The sequence below is a fragment of the Caretta caretta genome, chromosome 10 (genome assembly GCF_965140235.1).
Source record: "Caretta caretta isolate rCarCar2 chromosome 10, rCarCar1.hap1, whole genome shotgun sequence".
Lineage (NCBI taxonomy): Eukaryota > Metazoa > Chordata > Testudines > Cheloniidae > Caretta > Caretta caretta.
In genome coordinates, this window is record NC_134215.1 from 60,880,375 (window position 1) to 60,898,326 (window position 17,952).

Below are 17,952 nucleotides of genomic sequence, written 5' to 3' on the forward strand. Positions count from 1 at the left end.
ATTCTGTTGACAGAAAAATCATGTCCGCAAATACAGTTTTGACTCAGTGGATAACCTAAGGTGCCATGCTATTTCAGTAACATCTGACACATGATCATGCAACAAGACCATTATTTTACTCCAGTTTATGAAATAAGTTCGCAATGATCAGAATACTGGATTAATACTTCCTAACTTTTGATAGCTACTGCAAGTTCTGTTGAATTAGCAGGATACTGAGGCAGAATTCATACAAGGGGAAGAACTTCACATGTTCTGCCAATTTATTATAGGTCTCAGGATCTTTGAAATGTCATTAATGACTTTCATCAAGTGAGCTAAGGGTACCACTGGGTTACTTAGCATTAAAATATTATCCCCACAGCCTTTTGTAGTACTCCTCTTGCTACAATGCTAGAACCTTCCAAATATTTTGTGATTGCTTCCACAAGAGGTTCCAAATCCATTATAAACAATATAGATGACAATAGGCAGCACTGTCTGGCACCTCTTCCATGTGCAAAGAGGTGAGACATTAGTTTGTTAAACAAGATGAATACACTGGTCCTGAATATCTCTTCTTTGTTAAACCATTTAGTATATAAAATAGATGTAGCCATTCCATCCTCCCACAGGTCTTCTCTGCATCCAGAGATTTAGGGGCAGAACCTCAGCTGATGTAAATGGACTTCAGTGGAGCTTGGCAACTTACATCACTGAGAATCTGGCCCATGGTGACAATAGGGAGGAGTGATGAGTGCTCTGTGCTATATATAATAGAGTCCGAATGTTTCCAGTGACTTCCGTCCTTTCACAAGCCTACCTAGGAGGATTGTATAAAAGTGGCTAATGTCATCCCTGTGCTAAGATCGTGGTACAGCTATTTACTTCTGCATTTAAAAGTGATATAGGTTGTGGTGGATAGTTCAGACACGCTAGTACGTTCCTAGCCCACTAAGAAAATCACAGCTCTGGTGAGATGAGCTGTGCCCCTTTTTCTTAGCTTCTAAGAAAACAAACTTTACTATCAAGGCTCGCAGCTCTCAACCCATCCTCCCCTAGGGATTCAGGTGCATTTCAGTGCTTTACCGTCATTTAAATTTTTCACATTATCCCACTTTATATCTAGTAATATCTGAATACTGGGCTTGGTTAAAGACACACAAGAGAATGATACAGTGGATAAGATTCTATGTTGTGCCTCTTATTACTCGCAGCCCAGGTGGAAAGGTGGTTTAAGTCAGCTTTGTGCCCTCCAAGTCTTTGACTGTTCACAGGGCTGGGGAAATTTAGACTGGACCCGGGGCCTGTCTAAGTTAGGGCTGCCTTCCTGTGCAGAGCCACCAAGAATCTCTATATCATGCTGTTCCCTCTTACCCCCCCTGGCACACTCCTTACACTGGTGCTTGTGAAGGGGTCCTTAAAGGCAGCCTTACTTCTGTCTTGTGCAGTGCCTGCACCAGAAGCCATGGCATACAGGGGCTAGAGTACGGGGTGGTGGTCTCATCCAATATGTATTAAAGAGGAGGGTGAGCTGTAGCCCATAGGGCTAACCTGCTAGCTTGCTCTATCATATCCTGTCTTTATTTACTGGTTTGAATGATTTTATTCTCTTTGGCTTATATTTTTGTACTGAATAACTTAACTTCAGTAGACATTACTTCATTATATTTGGCTGTAACGCAAGGAACCTACAGGCTTGTAGCCTTAGCTAAAGCAAGTTAGCATGAGTGTTGGCATAGATAAAAGGCTTTCCGGTTACCCTTTAGGGAACTGAATGTGTTTACCAACAATTTTTGGGACCTGCTGGTAACCGCAAGGACAAGGAAGTAACAATTCAGGCCAAAGTAACAGGTTTTGAGAATGAGATAATTGGCATTAATATGAGTGAATATGCTATTGATATGTATGAATACACGAGCCTGTAGAGAAAGTGTATCCTAAGATTCTGTGGGTGAGAAAATTAAATTTGGGCATGGAAGGTTGGGCATGAGATGAATATTCAGGAGATTGCAAGACCTTATAGGAGGGCAAACCCACCATGTTGGGGGAGTGCTCTTTCTAACTAGTTCCCTTTTGTTCTTTTTGTCTAGCTTTTAGCTTAGCTTTTTCAGGGTAACTTAGCCACTCAACATTTGACCCTTCTCTCCATCATCAATCTCGGCAGTGAGGAACCTGGACCATCAGACTCCTTTAGCATGCCAGAGATGAGGCTGGTCTTTAATCACCAGATCCCCAAGGAAGGGTATGAGTATGCTAGTCTAAGTAGCTTTTGTAAGGAATGATACCGCACGTACCCCCTGACCTGCATTATTTCTTTTTGATTTTGTGGTCTGGAGCTTTGATAACTTTTCCCTTTATTTTAATAAAAATCTCTAAGCCTTGGCTTTGTTGTCCACATAACTGTTCTTGCCAGGGGTCCTTGCAAAATATTGAACTCTCTACATTTAATTCTGTGTAGCCTGATTTCAGGACAAGAACCTGATTATCTTCTGGTCAGATCATTGGTGAGCCTGTAATAATATACAACCCTCTAAAAATCAGGTTAACAGAGTCAAGAGTATTAGATATGAATGTGGAAGATCAAATAGGGCATTGGTAAGTTATCTAGATTCTCTTTTTAAAAACTGGAATAGAATAATTAATTTTCATGCAGTGGAGAGAGAATAATTAAACTGCAGCTGTACTCTGAATTGACTTGAAAAGTGGCATCATGGAGTTCAAAGATTATTGTGTCTCAGTCACTCCCAGATCAAATATGCTTAATTTACAAGATGTTTTCTCTAACTGCCAACTCTGAAAACTCAAATGAAAAGTCAAGCTGGCTTCTTTTTGGACTCTGACATCTTCAATAATCAAGATTCTGGCAGGACCACTTAGTTAATAATTATGCCAGTGATACAAGGGTAAGAACACAAACAGGTTCACTGCCTTATAGTTCTGTTAGCTCTGGGAGGGTAATAAAAGGAAGAGTAATACTAGAGGGTCACACACTTCATTGCTTCTGTAGGGTGAGCTCATTGCACACACTAAAAGCACCACGTATTCCTCCATTCTCTCTGCATCACCTTCCCACCCCCCGCTATTTCAGACTCCCTACAATCCTCTCACTTGTGCCAGGGTATCCGTGTGCCCCCTCTACCACGTTCCAGGGGCTCTGTTTCTCCCCACTGTTCCCCTCCCTGCTTACCATTGTCTCCCATGTGTGGGGCTCCCCAGACCAGGGGGCTTTCACCTGCTCCCCTGACCATTCTTATTTCATTTCTTTCTATCTGGGAGATAAATCATTCAGTGCTATCATTTTAAACTGTATGAGGATGATAGGCAGACCTGAAATGGGGGTATTGTTATGTTGGAAGGTATTAATAGCTTTCATAACTTTTTTTGATCTACTGACAGTTGCAGAGGTAGCTGAAGCTGCTGGATCTGTTAACCAGATGTTGATGCGCTTTGTGCCCTCCATTTCTACCGTCTATTTTTCTGATTTTCACAAAAATTAATAGGGTTCGGCACCTTGATGCCTAGAACCAGGGCGGGCTTTAGTCCAATTCCGCTGATTCGGGCCCCGCCCCAGCGCCTTTTTAATTTTTACTCACCCGGCGGCTCTCCGGGTCTTCGGTGGCAGGTCCTTCAGTGCCGCCAAAGACCCGGAGCCAGTGAAGGACCCGCCGCCAAAGTGTCGCCGAAGACCAGGAGTGCCACTGAATCGGGCCCCACTCTTCCTAAAGCCGGCCCTGCCTAGACCGTTTCCTTAACGTTCCAATTGATTGGATGTGGCATTCAAACATCACCACATTATATACTGACAGACAGAAATACCATCAATTGAGTGTTAGGCCTTGCTTTGCTTCATCAACAAGATTTTTGTCACACAAGTCAGCAAATATACACGCAGAGGTCAGATCTGTTGAGAAAGACACTGCCATTTTACATAGAATAGTCTCTTTTCTGACCACAACCACATTTTAATCCAGCAGTTAACTCAGTTACCTGTTTGTAAAATAAAGATAACGGGTGAAAGTAGGCCAGTACGGGCGGGTATGGCATACCAGTAAGAAGTGGCTGCCGGTACCAGCCCGTATGCAGCCAACGTTAAAGAACTACTGCGGCTGCACTTTAATGTAGTTGCCCCTTTTGCCCCCCCCGGGCTGCCGACGTTGGGGGGCAAAGGGGCAGCTGCCCCAGGGCTGGCGATTTAAAAGGGCCCGGGGCTCCTGACCACCGCTGCTGCTACCGTGGCAGCAGCTGGAGCCCCGGGCCCTTTAAATCACCGCCACAGCCCTGGGCAGTGCAGGCCAGGCAGCTTGGATGGGCTGGCTGGGGGAGGCTGAACCCCACAGCCCCGCCCCTTCTGCCCATGGCCCCATCTCTTTCGCCTGAGGCCCCGCCCCTTCCTGGGGCCTGAAGCTGGGCCCCTGTACCAGTAAGTGCTTAATGTTACTTTCACCCCTGGATAACAATATTAGTTTCTACTTGGGAGGGGGTTGGGGGTCTTTAATGTTTGTAAAGCATTCTGAGACCCTCTTCTGGAAGGTATACTAAAAGTGCAAAGTACTCTGTCCTTTGCCAGTGAAATAAGTTCTACTTCTATTAATATTGTGGTTGCTAAAATGTAGGGATTGGATAGAATCATTCTACAGGAAAAATAGCCTTTTTGTGCACAATATTTTGGTTACCATAAAAAACTCCACTTGTAAAGCATTTACTGTAACAGTCAGATTTTGCTAAAATAATTATCTTGTCGATTGTGGTGTTGGAGACACTGGGGCATGGCCACTAGGTAACTCGAGGGGATGGAAGACCACGAGTGTCGATGAAGCCCCCTCGCACTAGGCCCAGGTGTCCTTGCCCCCCCCCTCCTGCCTGGAGGCACTCGCAACAGCTCTGCATACTAGGCCCAAGTGTCCTTGGCCCCCCCACCTGGAGGCACACACAGCAGTTATGCTGAGAATCTGCAACAATATGTTGCAGTCAGACTGCCTGAAACTAAGCAAGGCCAAACGGGAGATATGGAAGAACAATGCTAAATAAAGCAGCTTTATGTATAGTTTAACAAATGATACAGAGAACCAGGGAACTAGCTGGGAACTGGATTGGCTGGCTATATGGATACTTGGGGCAGCTTGCTATTGGATAAGTATGCTGGGAAAAAGGATGTATAAAAGCCTGTGTAACTTCCTGCTCTGTTGTGCAGGATTTGAGATTTTATTCTCCCTGTACCTTTTTGCAGCTGCAAATAAACTTTTCTGCTTCTCCACCCCGTTGTGATTATTGGGTGTAGCACACCGGGTAACGAACCAACTCAAGCTGTTGTTCAGCCTCTCAGCACTGGGTGCCGGCAACAGCGGAAACGCACAAAATTAATTGATTCAGTTGTGTTCTTAACAGCTGCCTGACAAATGTGATTGGTTTCACTGAAAAGGGGCCACTGTATAGAATAATTAAAAGGCATCTTTGAAAGAAATCCAATAATGTACAGGTGGCAGTTAATTAGAGGGTGAATACAAAAGTAGAGAGACAAATTTAATTGGACATTTGTGGATAAAATAGTACGTTGTACAACAGAAAAATGCCTTGACTTCCAACAGGCTGTGAAGTGTTTTCCTTTCTCATATACGTTTGCAGGACCATGGGTAGACTGCGCCAGTGAGGCCCAACCTGGCTTTGAGGAAGATAGACGGGCCATGCTACAGCACACGGAGAGCTCAACCTATTTGACTCATCCAGACTAACTCCAGGCCTCCATGGGAAGATAATAAAGAGCTAAAGCTTGGCTACCACTTTAATGGATGCAGTGCATTCTCTGCCTGCAGTTGGCCAGCTCTGGGTGGGTAGGGGGGTGCCTGGGGACCAAAGCTTTGTGTTCAGCCCACCTTGGAGAGCCTAGCACCACCCTGCATGATGTCTGTGCTCCCCAAGCACATTGTGACAGGAGGGCAAGGATCTTTATGACCCTGTCACACCATTGTACACCCACACAGGGCCAGCTCGAATCTAGCTCATACCGTGAACAATTCAATCATATATTTGCTCATTCAGACACACAATATAGGCTCACAGGACATATACAGCTGTACCTTAATTGTAGCTAGTGCTACCTCCATTGTTGCACATTGCCTCAATGTCAAACTTCTAGCTTCCTCTCGAGTGACGTGGTCCTGAAAAACATGGTAAGATCGTAGCTGTTATAAGGAAAAGCAAGTCTTGCTGCTTCTCTTGCCTTTTTAAAAAACATCTACATTTGGCAAGGATGCATTCACCCTTCGACTTGTTTTTTAAAATAAATTACAACGCAAAGCTATTCCATTGTTTGTTGAAAATGAGAATTGAAAAGAAAAACTGAAATTTAATGCTAGGGTATCTGTAAAGTGGTTTCCCATTATTTTGAAAAGACAAGTTGTTTCTCTGTTCTGTAAAGGAAATTGATTAAATGTTATAAATGTGATGAATACTCATGGATGCCATTAAAATTCCATGTTTTACTAATGAAATTTGACTGTAAATTGGTGTTTGGCAGAAGCCCAAACTTAAACAAAAGTCTGATTGGAAGGAAAGTTAAGTAAAGGCAAAAAGAGGTTTGTATTCTTGAAAAATATTTTGTGAAATCAACAGCTCATTATTTACTTAGGCTGTATTTTAATTGCTGTATCAGATTGGGCTGTTATTCAAAGAAACACAAATTGCCACATTTCTACAAAACTCAAATGCCAGTATTGGTATTGGCTAGAAACTGACTGGCATAAAAACCAAACTCAGATGCTTTTTTATCATGTTAGCATTTCATGTCCTACACAGTTGAGAAACAGAAAACTGCTTCTTTCTTAAGCTGTTCAAAACTGGTGTAGAGAGGAAAAACAATCAACCTTTTGGAAACCATTGGCAAAAGTCTGCCCTTTTGCTTTATCCCACATAGAAAGATGTTTTATTTGTACTACAGCTGGCATGGCTGTAAAAGCTCATTGTCATTTTACACGTAATATTCCTGGAGGTAGCTGAATGTGTAAAGAATCAATCATTGGAATTCCTTTGGAAGAGGAAGATTTACCTGCATATTGAGAATACAAAGAATGGGTTCAGTGCTACATTCCTGTTCTTTTATCTCTGCTTTAACTTCTCTGATAAAGAGAATGTTTCTGTGCCCAAGAATACCACCATACCATGGCAAGTTGGTACAGAGTGGAGAACATCAATAAAACAAATGTAAAATCATGTAAAAAATGAAGAGTCTAGACGTTTTTAGATATTGTAGGCTAATTTGCTAATGTAATACACTGATTTGGGTGGAATCTGTGGCAGTACAGTAAGGGCTAGGTTATGTCTTTTGACTGGGATTTTCCCAACTTGCCAAAATGACTTAGGAATAGAAATCCCTTTGAAAGTGTTCACTGCTAGAGCTGGTTGATTTTTTTTTCATGGAAAATGCCATTATTGTGAAAACTGAAATATTTAATAAAACTATGTTAACAAAATTCCCATGAGAAAAAAATCTATTTCTGAAAATTTTGAAATTTAGTTTTAGATTCTCAATTTAATTTTGAATTTGATTTTTTCATTTTTAAATGATATTGTTTATGACATGTCAGTAATCCTAATATACATTACTTTTACTGACATGCCATAACATAACAATACAGTTGAAATAGGCTAATTTTATTTTTAAAATCCGTGGCAATCTGTTTCTTTGCAATGCAACAGGAGACACTTTGATCTAAAAAAGATGTTTCAATCAGTCCTAAAGTAGCAGCTGCCCTTAATCATTTTTAAAATACAGTAAAAATAGAACATCAACTATTATGCACTGCTCCTGCAGACAGATCATGAAATAACATAAGCATTAAAACATATAAAAATGAAAAACCCTATAAAATAAAATTCAAAATTTCAAAATGAGAATTTTCCAAAACATACATTTTTCAGAATTTCCATTTTTCAGGAAATTTTGAAAATATTTATTTTCATTTTCAATCAGAACAAAAACAATTGTCAAAATTTTCCCACAAAAAGGAAATTCAGAGTTTCGACCAGCTCTACTCATGAGTCACTCAGTCCCTTTGTCCCTCAACAAGTACTATGGGGGTGAGGAAGGACAGTGCTGCAGCCTGGCAGCACACACCAGTGAGGCAGGTACAGCTTGCTCCCCCAACGGTCTGTACTGGGACCAGTGGTGTTCAACATATTCATAAATGATCTGGAAAATGGGGAAACAGTGAGGTGGCAAAGTTTGCAGCTGATACAAAATTAATCAAGATAGTTAAGTCCAAATCTGGCTGTGAGGAGTTACAAAGGGATCTCAGAAAACTGGGTCACTGGGCAACAAAATGGCAGATGAAATTCAATGGCGATAAATGCAAAGTGATGCACATTGGAAAACATAATTCCAACTATACATAGGACATGATGGGGGTCTAATCTAGGTGTTATCACTCAAGAAAGAGATCTTGGAATCATTGTGAAAAATTCTCTGAAAACAGCTGCTCAATATGCAGTGGCTGTCAAAAAAAGCTGACAGAAAATATCGTAGTACCACTATATAAATCCATGGATGGTTTGCCCACGTCTTGAATACTGTGTGGAACTCTGATAACACCCTTCTCAAAAAAAGATACATTAGAATTGGAAAAAGTACAGAGAAGAGCAACAAAAATGATGAGGGCTATGGAACAGCTTCCATATGAAGGAATGATTAAAAAGGCTGGGACTGTTCAGCTTAAAAAAAAAGAGACAACTAAGGGGGGCTATGAGAGAGGTCTATAAAATCATGAATAGGGTGGAGAAAGTGAATACGGAAGTGTGATTTACACCCTTCACAGAACACATAAACTCAATGAAATTATTAGGCAGCAGGTTTAAAACAAAGAATGTGCGTTTTCACAGAACACACAGTCAACCTGTGGAACTTGTTGCCAGGGGATGTTATGAAGGCCAAAACTATAACTGGGTTCAAACGTATAATTAGCTACATTCATGGAGAATAGCTATTAGCCAAGATGGTCAGGGATGCAATCCTAAGATGTGGGTGTCCCTAAACTTCTGACTGCCAGAAGCTGGGACTGGAGAACAGGACATGAATCTCTCTATAATTACCTTGTTCTGTTCATTCCCTCTGAAGCATCTGGCACTAGCCACTTTTGGAGGATACTGGGCTAGATGGGCCATTGGTTTGACCCAGTATGGTCGTTCTTATATTCTTTGAGTTGGCCAGATTTAGTGGCCAGCATAGAGGTGTATATGGGCCATGATGCTGGTATCAAGCACCTTGTATCCATGGGATCACTGTGAGGGAGTAGTGACTGAACTCCCAAGTCATATTCACAGAAGCACAAAAGGTGGGAAAAGGGTTTCTTGTGTCCTTTGCCCCTTGAGCATCCTTGCAGGGAGCAGTGTCACAATTTGACCTTGTGTTTTAAAAAAAAAGGTCAATTTATTTTGCTTTGCATGTTTTTGTTGGGATGAAGCATCGCAGCTGCTGTGACAGCCTCTGTTTAATAACTACTTACAGGGAACTTTTTATTCTGTTTGTACTTGAGCAGGAGTAATAGCAAAGAATGTTGGGTACATTATATATTGTGCAGAGGGTACTATAAATACAAGTGAGACTAAAACTATAGGGTTTGGGACTATTTAGAAAAGCTGGACGAGCACAAGTTCTTGGGGCCAGATGCGCTGCATCCGAGCATGCTAAAGGAGTTGGCGGATGTGATTGCAGAGCCATTGGCCATTATCTTTGAAAACTCGGGGAGGTCCCGGACAACTGGAAAAAGGCTAATGTAGTGCCCATCTTTAAAAAAGGGAAGGAGGAGCATCCGGGGAACTACAAGCCAGTCAGCCTCACCTCAGTCCCTGAAAAAATCATGGAGCAGGTCCTCAAGGAATCAATTCTGAAGCATTTAGAGGAGAGGAAAGTGATCAGGAACAGTCAGCATGGATTCACCAAGGGCAAGCCTGATTAATCTAATTGCCTTCTATGATGAGATAACTGGCTCTGTGGATGAGAAGAAAGCAGTGGATGTGTTGTTCCTTGACTTTAGCAAAGCTTTTGACATGGTCTCCCACAATATTCTTGCCAGCAAGTTAAAGAAGTATGGGCTGGATGAATGGACTATAAGGTGGATAGAAAGCTGGCTAGATTGTTGGGCTCAATGGGTAGTGATCAATGGCTTCATGTCTAGTTGGCAGCCGGTATCAAGTGAAGTGCCCCAAGGGTCGGTCCTGGGGCCAGTTTTGTTCAATATCTTCATAAATGATCTGGAGGATGGCGTGGATTGCACCCTCAGCAAGTTTGCAGATGACACTCTACTGGGAGGAGCGGTAGATACGCTGGAGGGTAGGGATAGGATACAGAGGGCCCTAGACAAATTAGAGGATTGGGCCAAACGATATCTGATGGGGTTCAACAAGGGCAAGTGCAGAGTCCTGGACTTAGGACAGAAGAATCCCATGCACCACTACAAACTAGGGACCGAATGGCTCGGCAGCAGTTCTGCAGAAAAGGGGTTACAGTGGACGAGAAGCTGGATATGAGTCAACAGTTGCCAAGAAGGCCAATGGCATTTTGGGATGTATAAGTAGGGGTATTGCCAGCAGATTGAGGGACGTAATCGTTCCCCTCTATTTGACATTGGTGAGGCTTCATCTGGAGTACTGTGTCCAGTTTTGGGCCCCACGCTACAAGAAGGATGTGGAAAAATTGGAAAGAGTCCAGCAGAGGGCAACAAAAATGATTAGGGGACTGGAACACATGACTTATGAGGAGAGGCTGAGGGAACTGGGATTGTTTAGTCTGCGGAAGAGAAGAATGAGGGGGGATTTGATAGCTGCTTTCAACTACCTGAAAGGGGGTTCCAAAGAGGATGGCTCTAGACTGTTCTCAGTGGTAGCGGATGACAGAACAAGGAGTAATGGTCTCAAGTTGCAGTGGGGGAGGTTTAGGTTGGATATTAGGAGAAACTTTTTCACTAGGAGGGTGGTGAAGCACTGGAATGCGTTACCGAGGGAGGTGGTGGAATCTCCTTCCTTAGAAGTTTTTAAGGTCAGGCTTGACAAAGCCCTGGCTGGGATGATTTAGTTGGGGATTGGTCCTGCTTTGAGCAGGGGGTTGGACTAGATGACCTCCTGAGGTCCCTTCCAACCCTGATATTCTATGATTCTATGGTTCATTCCTGTGACACTATTTTCTACGTACGCTGTTATATGTGAGTACAATATTATGTATGTGGTAACACATACACATGTTTTTGTGCACATTTCAGGAGGGTTTATATGCTGATGTCAAAACTGTGCTGATTGTTTACAAATTAATTATTTTTTTTATATTCACTGCCAATGTTTGAGACCCAATCCTTTTTCCATGAGCCAGAGCTGCTTGTCAATACTAGAAATGAACCATGAAGACATAACACCAATTACTGCCGATGGAAGCAGAGTGCTCTAGAATTTTAATGTAGAAGAGAGTAAGCACAGAGCATACCATTATATTCTTTGTAGACAATCAGCTGGACAAATTTACAAGTGGTCATGTACTATTTTTATTTTCCCTGAAGCTGGTCCCAGGAGGAAGCCAGATGTTCTAATGTAATGGTCCACAATTTCTATTCAAGACTAATTCTGCAGCAAACCATGGAGTAGGATAATTTTATGTTAATAATAGACAGTTACAGTGAAGATCTGTGTATGATACACAGGAACATACACTAAGAATTGCCATGCTGGAATAGATCCATGTAGCCCTGTAACTTCAGGCCAATGCTGCACTGACAGAGGCCAATGCTAAATGCTTCAGGAGAAGGTTTAAAATACCCATATTACACCTGGTTGCTTGTGCAATATGGAGATCGGAGAAATATTTTCCTGACAGCAACTAGTGATCAGCGCAGTGCATATGCAGAAACAGAATGTGAAACCATTACTCATTTTGCCGAGCAGTTACTCACACAAGCTGTCCCTTGATTTCAATGGGCCAGTTATGACAGTAAGCACAAGTGAGGAGAAGAGGGTAAGCACACCGTTTATCCACTCTTTCCTTACAGTAGGACATATGTAGATTTATTTAACCTACTTACCTTCAGCTTCGACAATTGTCCAAGATCTTTAGCGGCACTAAATATCATCTGGGGCCCCTATAAACAAACAAAATTGAAACTGAAGATACAGAATTTTCAACATCACTACAGAGCTTTTGCTTTTTATCTCAACATCATTACTATTGTTAAATAGCTGCCCATTTTTTGAAGAAAAGGCCTTTATCACATTGGTTATCTTCAGTATTCTGCAGATCAAAAGTTAAATAAAACCTTCAATTCCAATTAAGTCATATTTTGATGCAGTTGACAAAGCAAAATATTTGGAAATATATAGGTCAGTGTGGAGGAAAGTGGTCCCAATCCTGCAGAACCTGAGAAACACAACTCCGATTGACTTCTATGAAATATTCACTTGTGTAAAGTCCAAGCATCTCTATATTGAACCAGAAACATTGTGTTGAAATATATTTGAATGGCATATATGTAGACAAAACAATATTTTGTAATAATCAAATCCTGGCAAGATGCAGAAGGTTTATGTTACCCCTTTATGTTAAACAAACATCTGCTTCGAATCCTTCTATAATGCACTGTAAACATTTGTTGCAGCACAATTACCCCAAGAACTGTAATTACCAACGGTTTTTGGCAGCTTAACAAGGAGTGGTTCTAGATGACTGGCTTCCATTAAAGCCAACTGACAGAAATCAGCTAAACTTAAATGGGACAATAGAATGGTTTTTCATCAATCTTTCCAGAAGATCTCAATTTTCAAAACTGGTCTTTGTGTTTCTGTGTATCCCCACTAATGAAATTTTACTTTCAAATCTATAAACTTAGCTTAAATTCTCACTGCTTATTGGCAGCCAGAATGGTAAGAGAAAAATTCTGCATATTGTAAAACAAGTTCTGTTTCAGCGTGTCTGTGCTTGTACCCTCTGGCAAGGGAAGTGGTATTCACATCTCTGTAAAGGGAAGAAACTTCCTTGAAGCATCCTATTGTTGATGGGGGGGAGGGATAGCTCAGTGGTTTGAGCATTGGCCTGCTAAACCCAGGGTTGTGAGTTCAATCCTTGAGGGGGCCATTTAGGGATGTGGGGCAAAAATTGAGGATTGGTCCTGCTTTGAGCAGGGGGTTGGACTAGATGACCTCCTGAGGTCCCTTCCAATCCTGATATTCTATGATTTAATTACAAATAAGATTAGCAAAAAAATGAAACCAGCCTGTGGCTATGCACCTTATCCATCATACTGTGTATCACTTTAGGGAAGTTACATTTTGGAAGTTAACAGATGGTGAGGCACTGTACACACCTGTTGTGCTGTGATCATATTTAAAAACTGGTCCAGTGTTCTTTTGTAACTAATTTTTACCTCCCTTGACCACTACGGATCATATATGTTCTATTTTATCTCTCTGCTTCTATTATGCTCCTGCTAAACAAGGCTTGAAAAATATACTAGACAGCTACTAGTCAGGAGGCAATGTTAAAGGTGCGTGTTAGGGGTATTTCAAACCAATGAGGTTCTGGGGCCCAGCACAATCCAACCCTGCTGTTTAGAAGGATGCTGAAGTTGGACTTCTATCCAGGTCTGTCCCTTTCCATTTTGGCCTCTGGCTAGTTGATGATAAATGAGAAGCCTCCACACTCATCTGGCTCCTGGAAAGGAGAAGGTGCACACTCTCACTGGACCCTAACTGCCATCCAAAAGCCTCACGACAATTGGGTGGGAGATGAGGCAGAAGAGGGTCCTCAGGTTCTATCCCACCTCCTCCCATCCTGGCTTCTGCCTGAACTGGGCAGGTCTTTTCACCAGAGCTTAACCAAATAGCAATGTGACATGACTTTTGTCAGTTTTCCCGCTGACTACAGGGTTACAATAAGCAGCTGTGAAATTGACCAGGCTCTTGTTGGCCTCATACAGTCTGTGATTAGACGTGGTCAAGGGTTTTCTGAGGGAACAGAATTTGCCCAAACTGAGATTTTCCAGGGGGTCAGTGGCTCTGGGACAGACCCACGATGTGGACTGCTCTACGGTCCAGTATTATTTAACTGCAGTCTTGTTTAATAATACTTTCACTGCATACGTACAAACCCCTTCTTTTATTTGTCTATAGTATGTCGCAATACTTTACAAAATTTTAATTGTTGCTATTGGAAAGTGATGATTAATTATGTCATCAGTGAGAGATTTGGACTTTGTTATATTTGCTAGCTGTGCAAGAGAAAAGGTTACATTTATTCAAGAGAATTTTTCATTAGGATTTGAGCTCGTCCCTGCTGCATAGTGTTCTAATAGATATAATTTACATTTGAAACCCAATAAATATTATAAATGTCATCTGCAGCTCTGTGATTGCAATTGCTTCAGTTCTTACTTTTGGCTCCCTGGCAGTGTTGTTAGCTGTTTTAATAACAAAACAATATATACAGTAACATCGTCTCTGGACACACTGTAACAATATAATGATTAACTTGTAACAAAAGACAGCAGACTCATTAAATGCAAGATTAACCCCCCTACGCGTACACCCCCCCACCAAACAAAAATAATATTTCTGTATTACACTACCTCTTCTCCCCCCCCCCAAAAAATCTCACAAGTCTGAGGTCATTGTTTTACTGCTTTCTCATAAAGGTATACCCAGAATTTGACAGACCCCCCTACACCAGTTCTGTAAGTACAGTATCCCTAGATGGCATCCCCAATTGAGGATCATGTCAGGCTACCCTCACTACTGCTTTAGGTAGCACAACAACCTCCTCCAGCTGTACCATGTTCCCCGCTTCCTGTCATCCTGGTAATGCAACCCCTCCCCTGCCGTCAAAGAGGACCTCTCTATGTCTGGTTAACAAATCTAGAGCCAGACTGTGGCTTTGAGTCATTGGCTGGGAAGTGGCTGCATTTTGGGGTGGTGATGAGGCATCATATAGCAGGAGGCTTTTGGGGAAGGGCATGCAAGGCCTGCTCTCACTCTGCATCCCCATCTCTTAGCCTCCTGGGAAGGCTAGCATCTGTGCTGAAATAGTACAGTGATTGAATGCCCACTGTGGCTGGCTGCTTGTGTTCTCTCTTGTTCTTGCACACCTACAAAGGGCGAGCCATCATCTGGCTGTTAATTTTCACCACAGGCAATAAAGTCATCACAAATAACATTTTAAAACATGCTCTATGAAAGTGATCCTGCCTTTTACATTGCACCCCGCCTTGATGAAATGCACTGCAAGAATGCCCCAATCTAGGATGGGCAGGCAGTTCGCCCAATAGTGAGGACTTGCAAAACAGCTACTAAAGATCTGCTCCAGCTTTTCTGCTGAAAAAGTGCCCAGCAAGCTGCATGTAGTGACCAAGTTCCTCTTTGGGGGGAATTTTCTGGAAGGAAGTTTTAAAAAACTGCTACCAGGCGTCTGATTAAGCAAGGTGATTATTGCAAACGTTTTTAATGTGTGTGAATCATGGCTTGGACACTTACGGTTTGGTCTGTCAATGGTGGAAGCACGATTTGTTTTTCTATTTTGTTCAGGACTGATTTCCACAGCTCTTTCAAAACCCGTTTCAGAACTGTCTTCTCACAGAATTTTGCAGAGAGACTTAAACTGGAATAAAGTAAAACACAGGCTGGTCTCCAAATCTAGCATTAAAACATCAAAGGCTCTGAATTAACATAAATTCAGATTAACTGCTACCTTGTGTTAGAGTTTCTCTGAACCACTACACCAATAATGCCTTTTAGAGATCAGTGTTATTTCACAGCATTCTTCACATGGATTTTTGAACATTTCAAATCTTGTCTTCTAGATTAGGAACAAACGTTCCATGTAAACATCTAGCAACCCTTTTACCATGCTTCTGCTTAATGTATCCAACAGCACCGTATTTATTGAAAATGAAACATAACGTTTGAACTATAAAGTTATGCTCAAATGATTGGTATAGTTAAAAAACTTAAAGGGTTTTTGTGAAATTAGTTTCTGCTTAAAAAGAAAAAGCTCCTTTGTCATCCTATATTGCATCTGTGCAGTTAAAACTGCTTGTGATATGAGACACAAATGTAGAGCAGATGCCTTGAAACACTTACAGTTATGCATACACATTTCTTCTAAAGTCAATGGGACTACTGAGTAGTAGGAATAGGCTCCGTAATAAGTGTTTGGAGGACCACTTTCCCATCACATGTTTATTCGGATCTAAGAGGGTGTTCATGAAACATGCTATATGTGGAATTAAGCACCTTTTACTGCAGTACACACACGAGAAAATCTTCTCTTTAAAAAAACTGCAATTTGTAAATACGTATCTGGGGAGTCTTATAATATTATGTAAGTTTTGTTCATGTAAATGAGCATATAACAGAGGATGTACAAATCACATCATAGGTATGTATATGTACCGATTAATCTTTCTATTATCTATTATAAGTATGCATATGAAAAGTGATAGTAACAGAGAAATAATCACAGCAGAAGGCACATACATTTACAAGGCAGGTGATACTCCTTAGAAGCATTTTTATCTCAGTTTCTTGTTTTGTATATATGTTTGTTTGGATTACATTTACATTTAAATATACATCTAAATTTTACAAAAATGGTGTCTCTTTGGCAAGTATTTAAAACCTCTTTTAAAAAATTAAATTTGTATTTGTTTATATTTCAAGAAAGGTGTGTTAGGTACCTTCAATATATATTGATTTGTGGTTTGATTCAATAGAAGAGTGAATCAAATGGGGCATTCCATTCTTACCATTCAAGGACAGATCATGTGTGTTTGTGAAGATTTTTGGCCTTTGTCTTCTTACAGACGTAAAAGAGAATCATGTTCCTCATGTCAAAGGAAGTTAAGACTAAGACAGTCTATGCTTCCAGCAGCTTTACACACAGGACTAGATAGATGGTTAGAAATGAAAGGCTGACATATAGATACAGCTGCTGGAAAGCCTTCTCTCAGGGTTAGGAATCTGGCTTTTGTGTTGCAAAAACAGTCAGCTCCTATGATAGAGTAGAGTAGATTAAGGGGAAAGAATGGGTGCTTTCCACACTGCCAGTTACACTGAGCTGCAGTGCCAACTGACAAAGAGCCAAATAAACAGAGTGTACAGATTTCTCCCAGATTTTCCTCTGTACTCTATGGTGTATTTAATATATTACATGGAACCTACAGAAAGCAAACGAAAAACTCTTTCTATTTCCCTCTCTCCTCTTTGCAGCTCTTTTTTGGGCCCTTTTAGATCATATTCAACTTCTCCAGATGCACTTTCTGCTTCCCTAATATGGGCCTGCAATCTCAGTGGAAAAATAAGTCATTATTTCTTGGACCCTGTCCAAGAAGTAAGCTTCTGGGAAGAAATATTCACCAAAAACTCAATTGGGGTCTATTAGTTTTGGCGTTCTGGGAATCCACTTAAATCACTCACACTCCCCAAGCAGGAAACATGCTTATGTAAATTATATTTTCCAAGTACAAAGCAACAAGCACAAGTAAAAATGTCACAACTTTCTGAAAAGGAACACAGAAGAGCATACAAAAGGGACTGACTTTCAGAAGTGCTGAGATACTGCAATTGACTTTCATGGGATTTGAGAGTGCTCACAGTCTCTGAAAATATAGCCCATAAAATGTGACCTTTAGAAGCAACAGCAGTGTAAAATTATGTCCCAGAGAAAGAAAGAAAAAGGCGGTTACTTCCTGTAACAGGAGGTTCTTTGAGTGTGTGATCCCTATCTATAATCCACTGTGGGTTATGCATATGCCCTGAGCCTGAGAATTTGAAAGTAGTGTTCATTAATTTATGCATGCATCCTGGCTTACCTCGTGTCTCTTACTGAGGGGATAAAGGGCAGAGTGGACTGACTGCCTCTCCAGTTCCTTCTCTACTGCAAATCAGATAAGATCTAAAGCAGAAGGGAAGGAAGGTGGGTATTGGAATACAGACTGATGTCTTCAAAGAAAG

General features: G+C 41.4%; 1 protein-coding gene across 2 annotated transcripts in view; it reads right to left on the reverse strand.

Annotated features, from left to right (window-relative positions):
- Window positions 1-17,952, reverse strand: part of UNC13C (unc-13 homolog C) — a 405,344-nt gene that overhangs the window by 41,237 nt on the left and 346,155 nt on the right. For both annotated transcript variants that reach the window (XM_048867013.2, XM_075133069.1), the window contains 3 exons: window positions 15,475-15,598; window positions 12,039-12,095; window positions 6,057-6,137 (listed from right to left, as the gene is read on the reverse strand). In XM_048867013.2, the coding sequence (XP_048722970.1) occupies window positions 6,057-6,137; window positions 12,039-12,095; window positions 15,475-15,598 (262 nt within the window). The remainder of the gene's footprint in view (window positions 1-6,056; window positions 6,138-12,038; window positions 12,096-15,474; window positions 15,599-17,952) is intronic.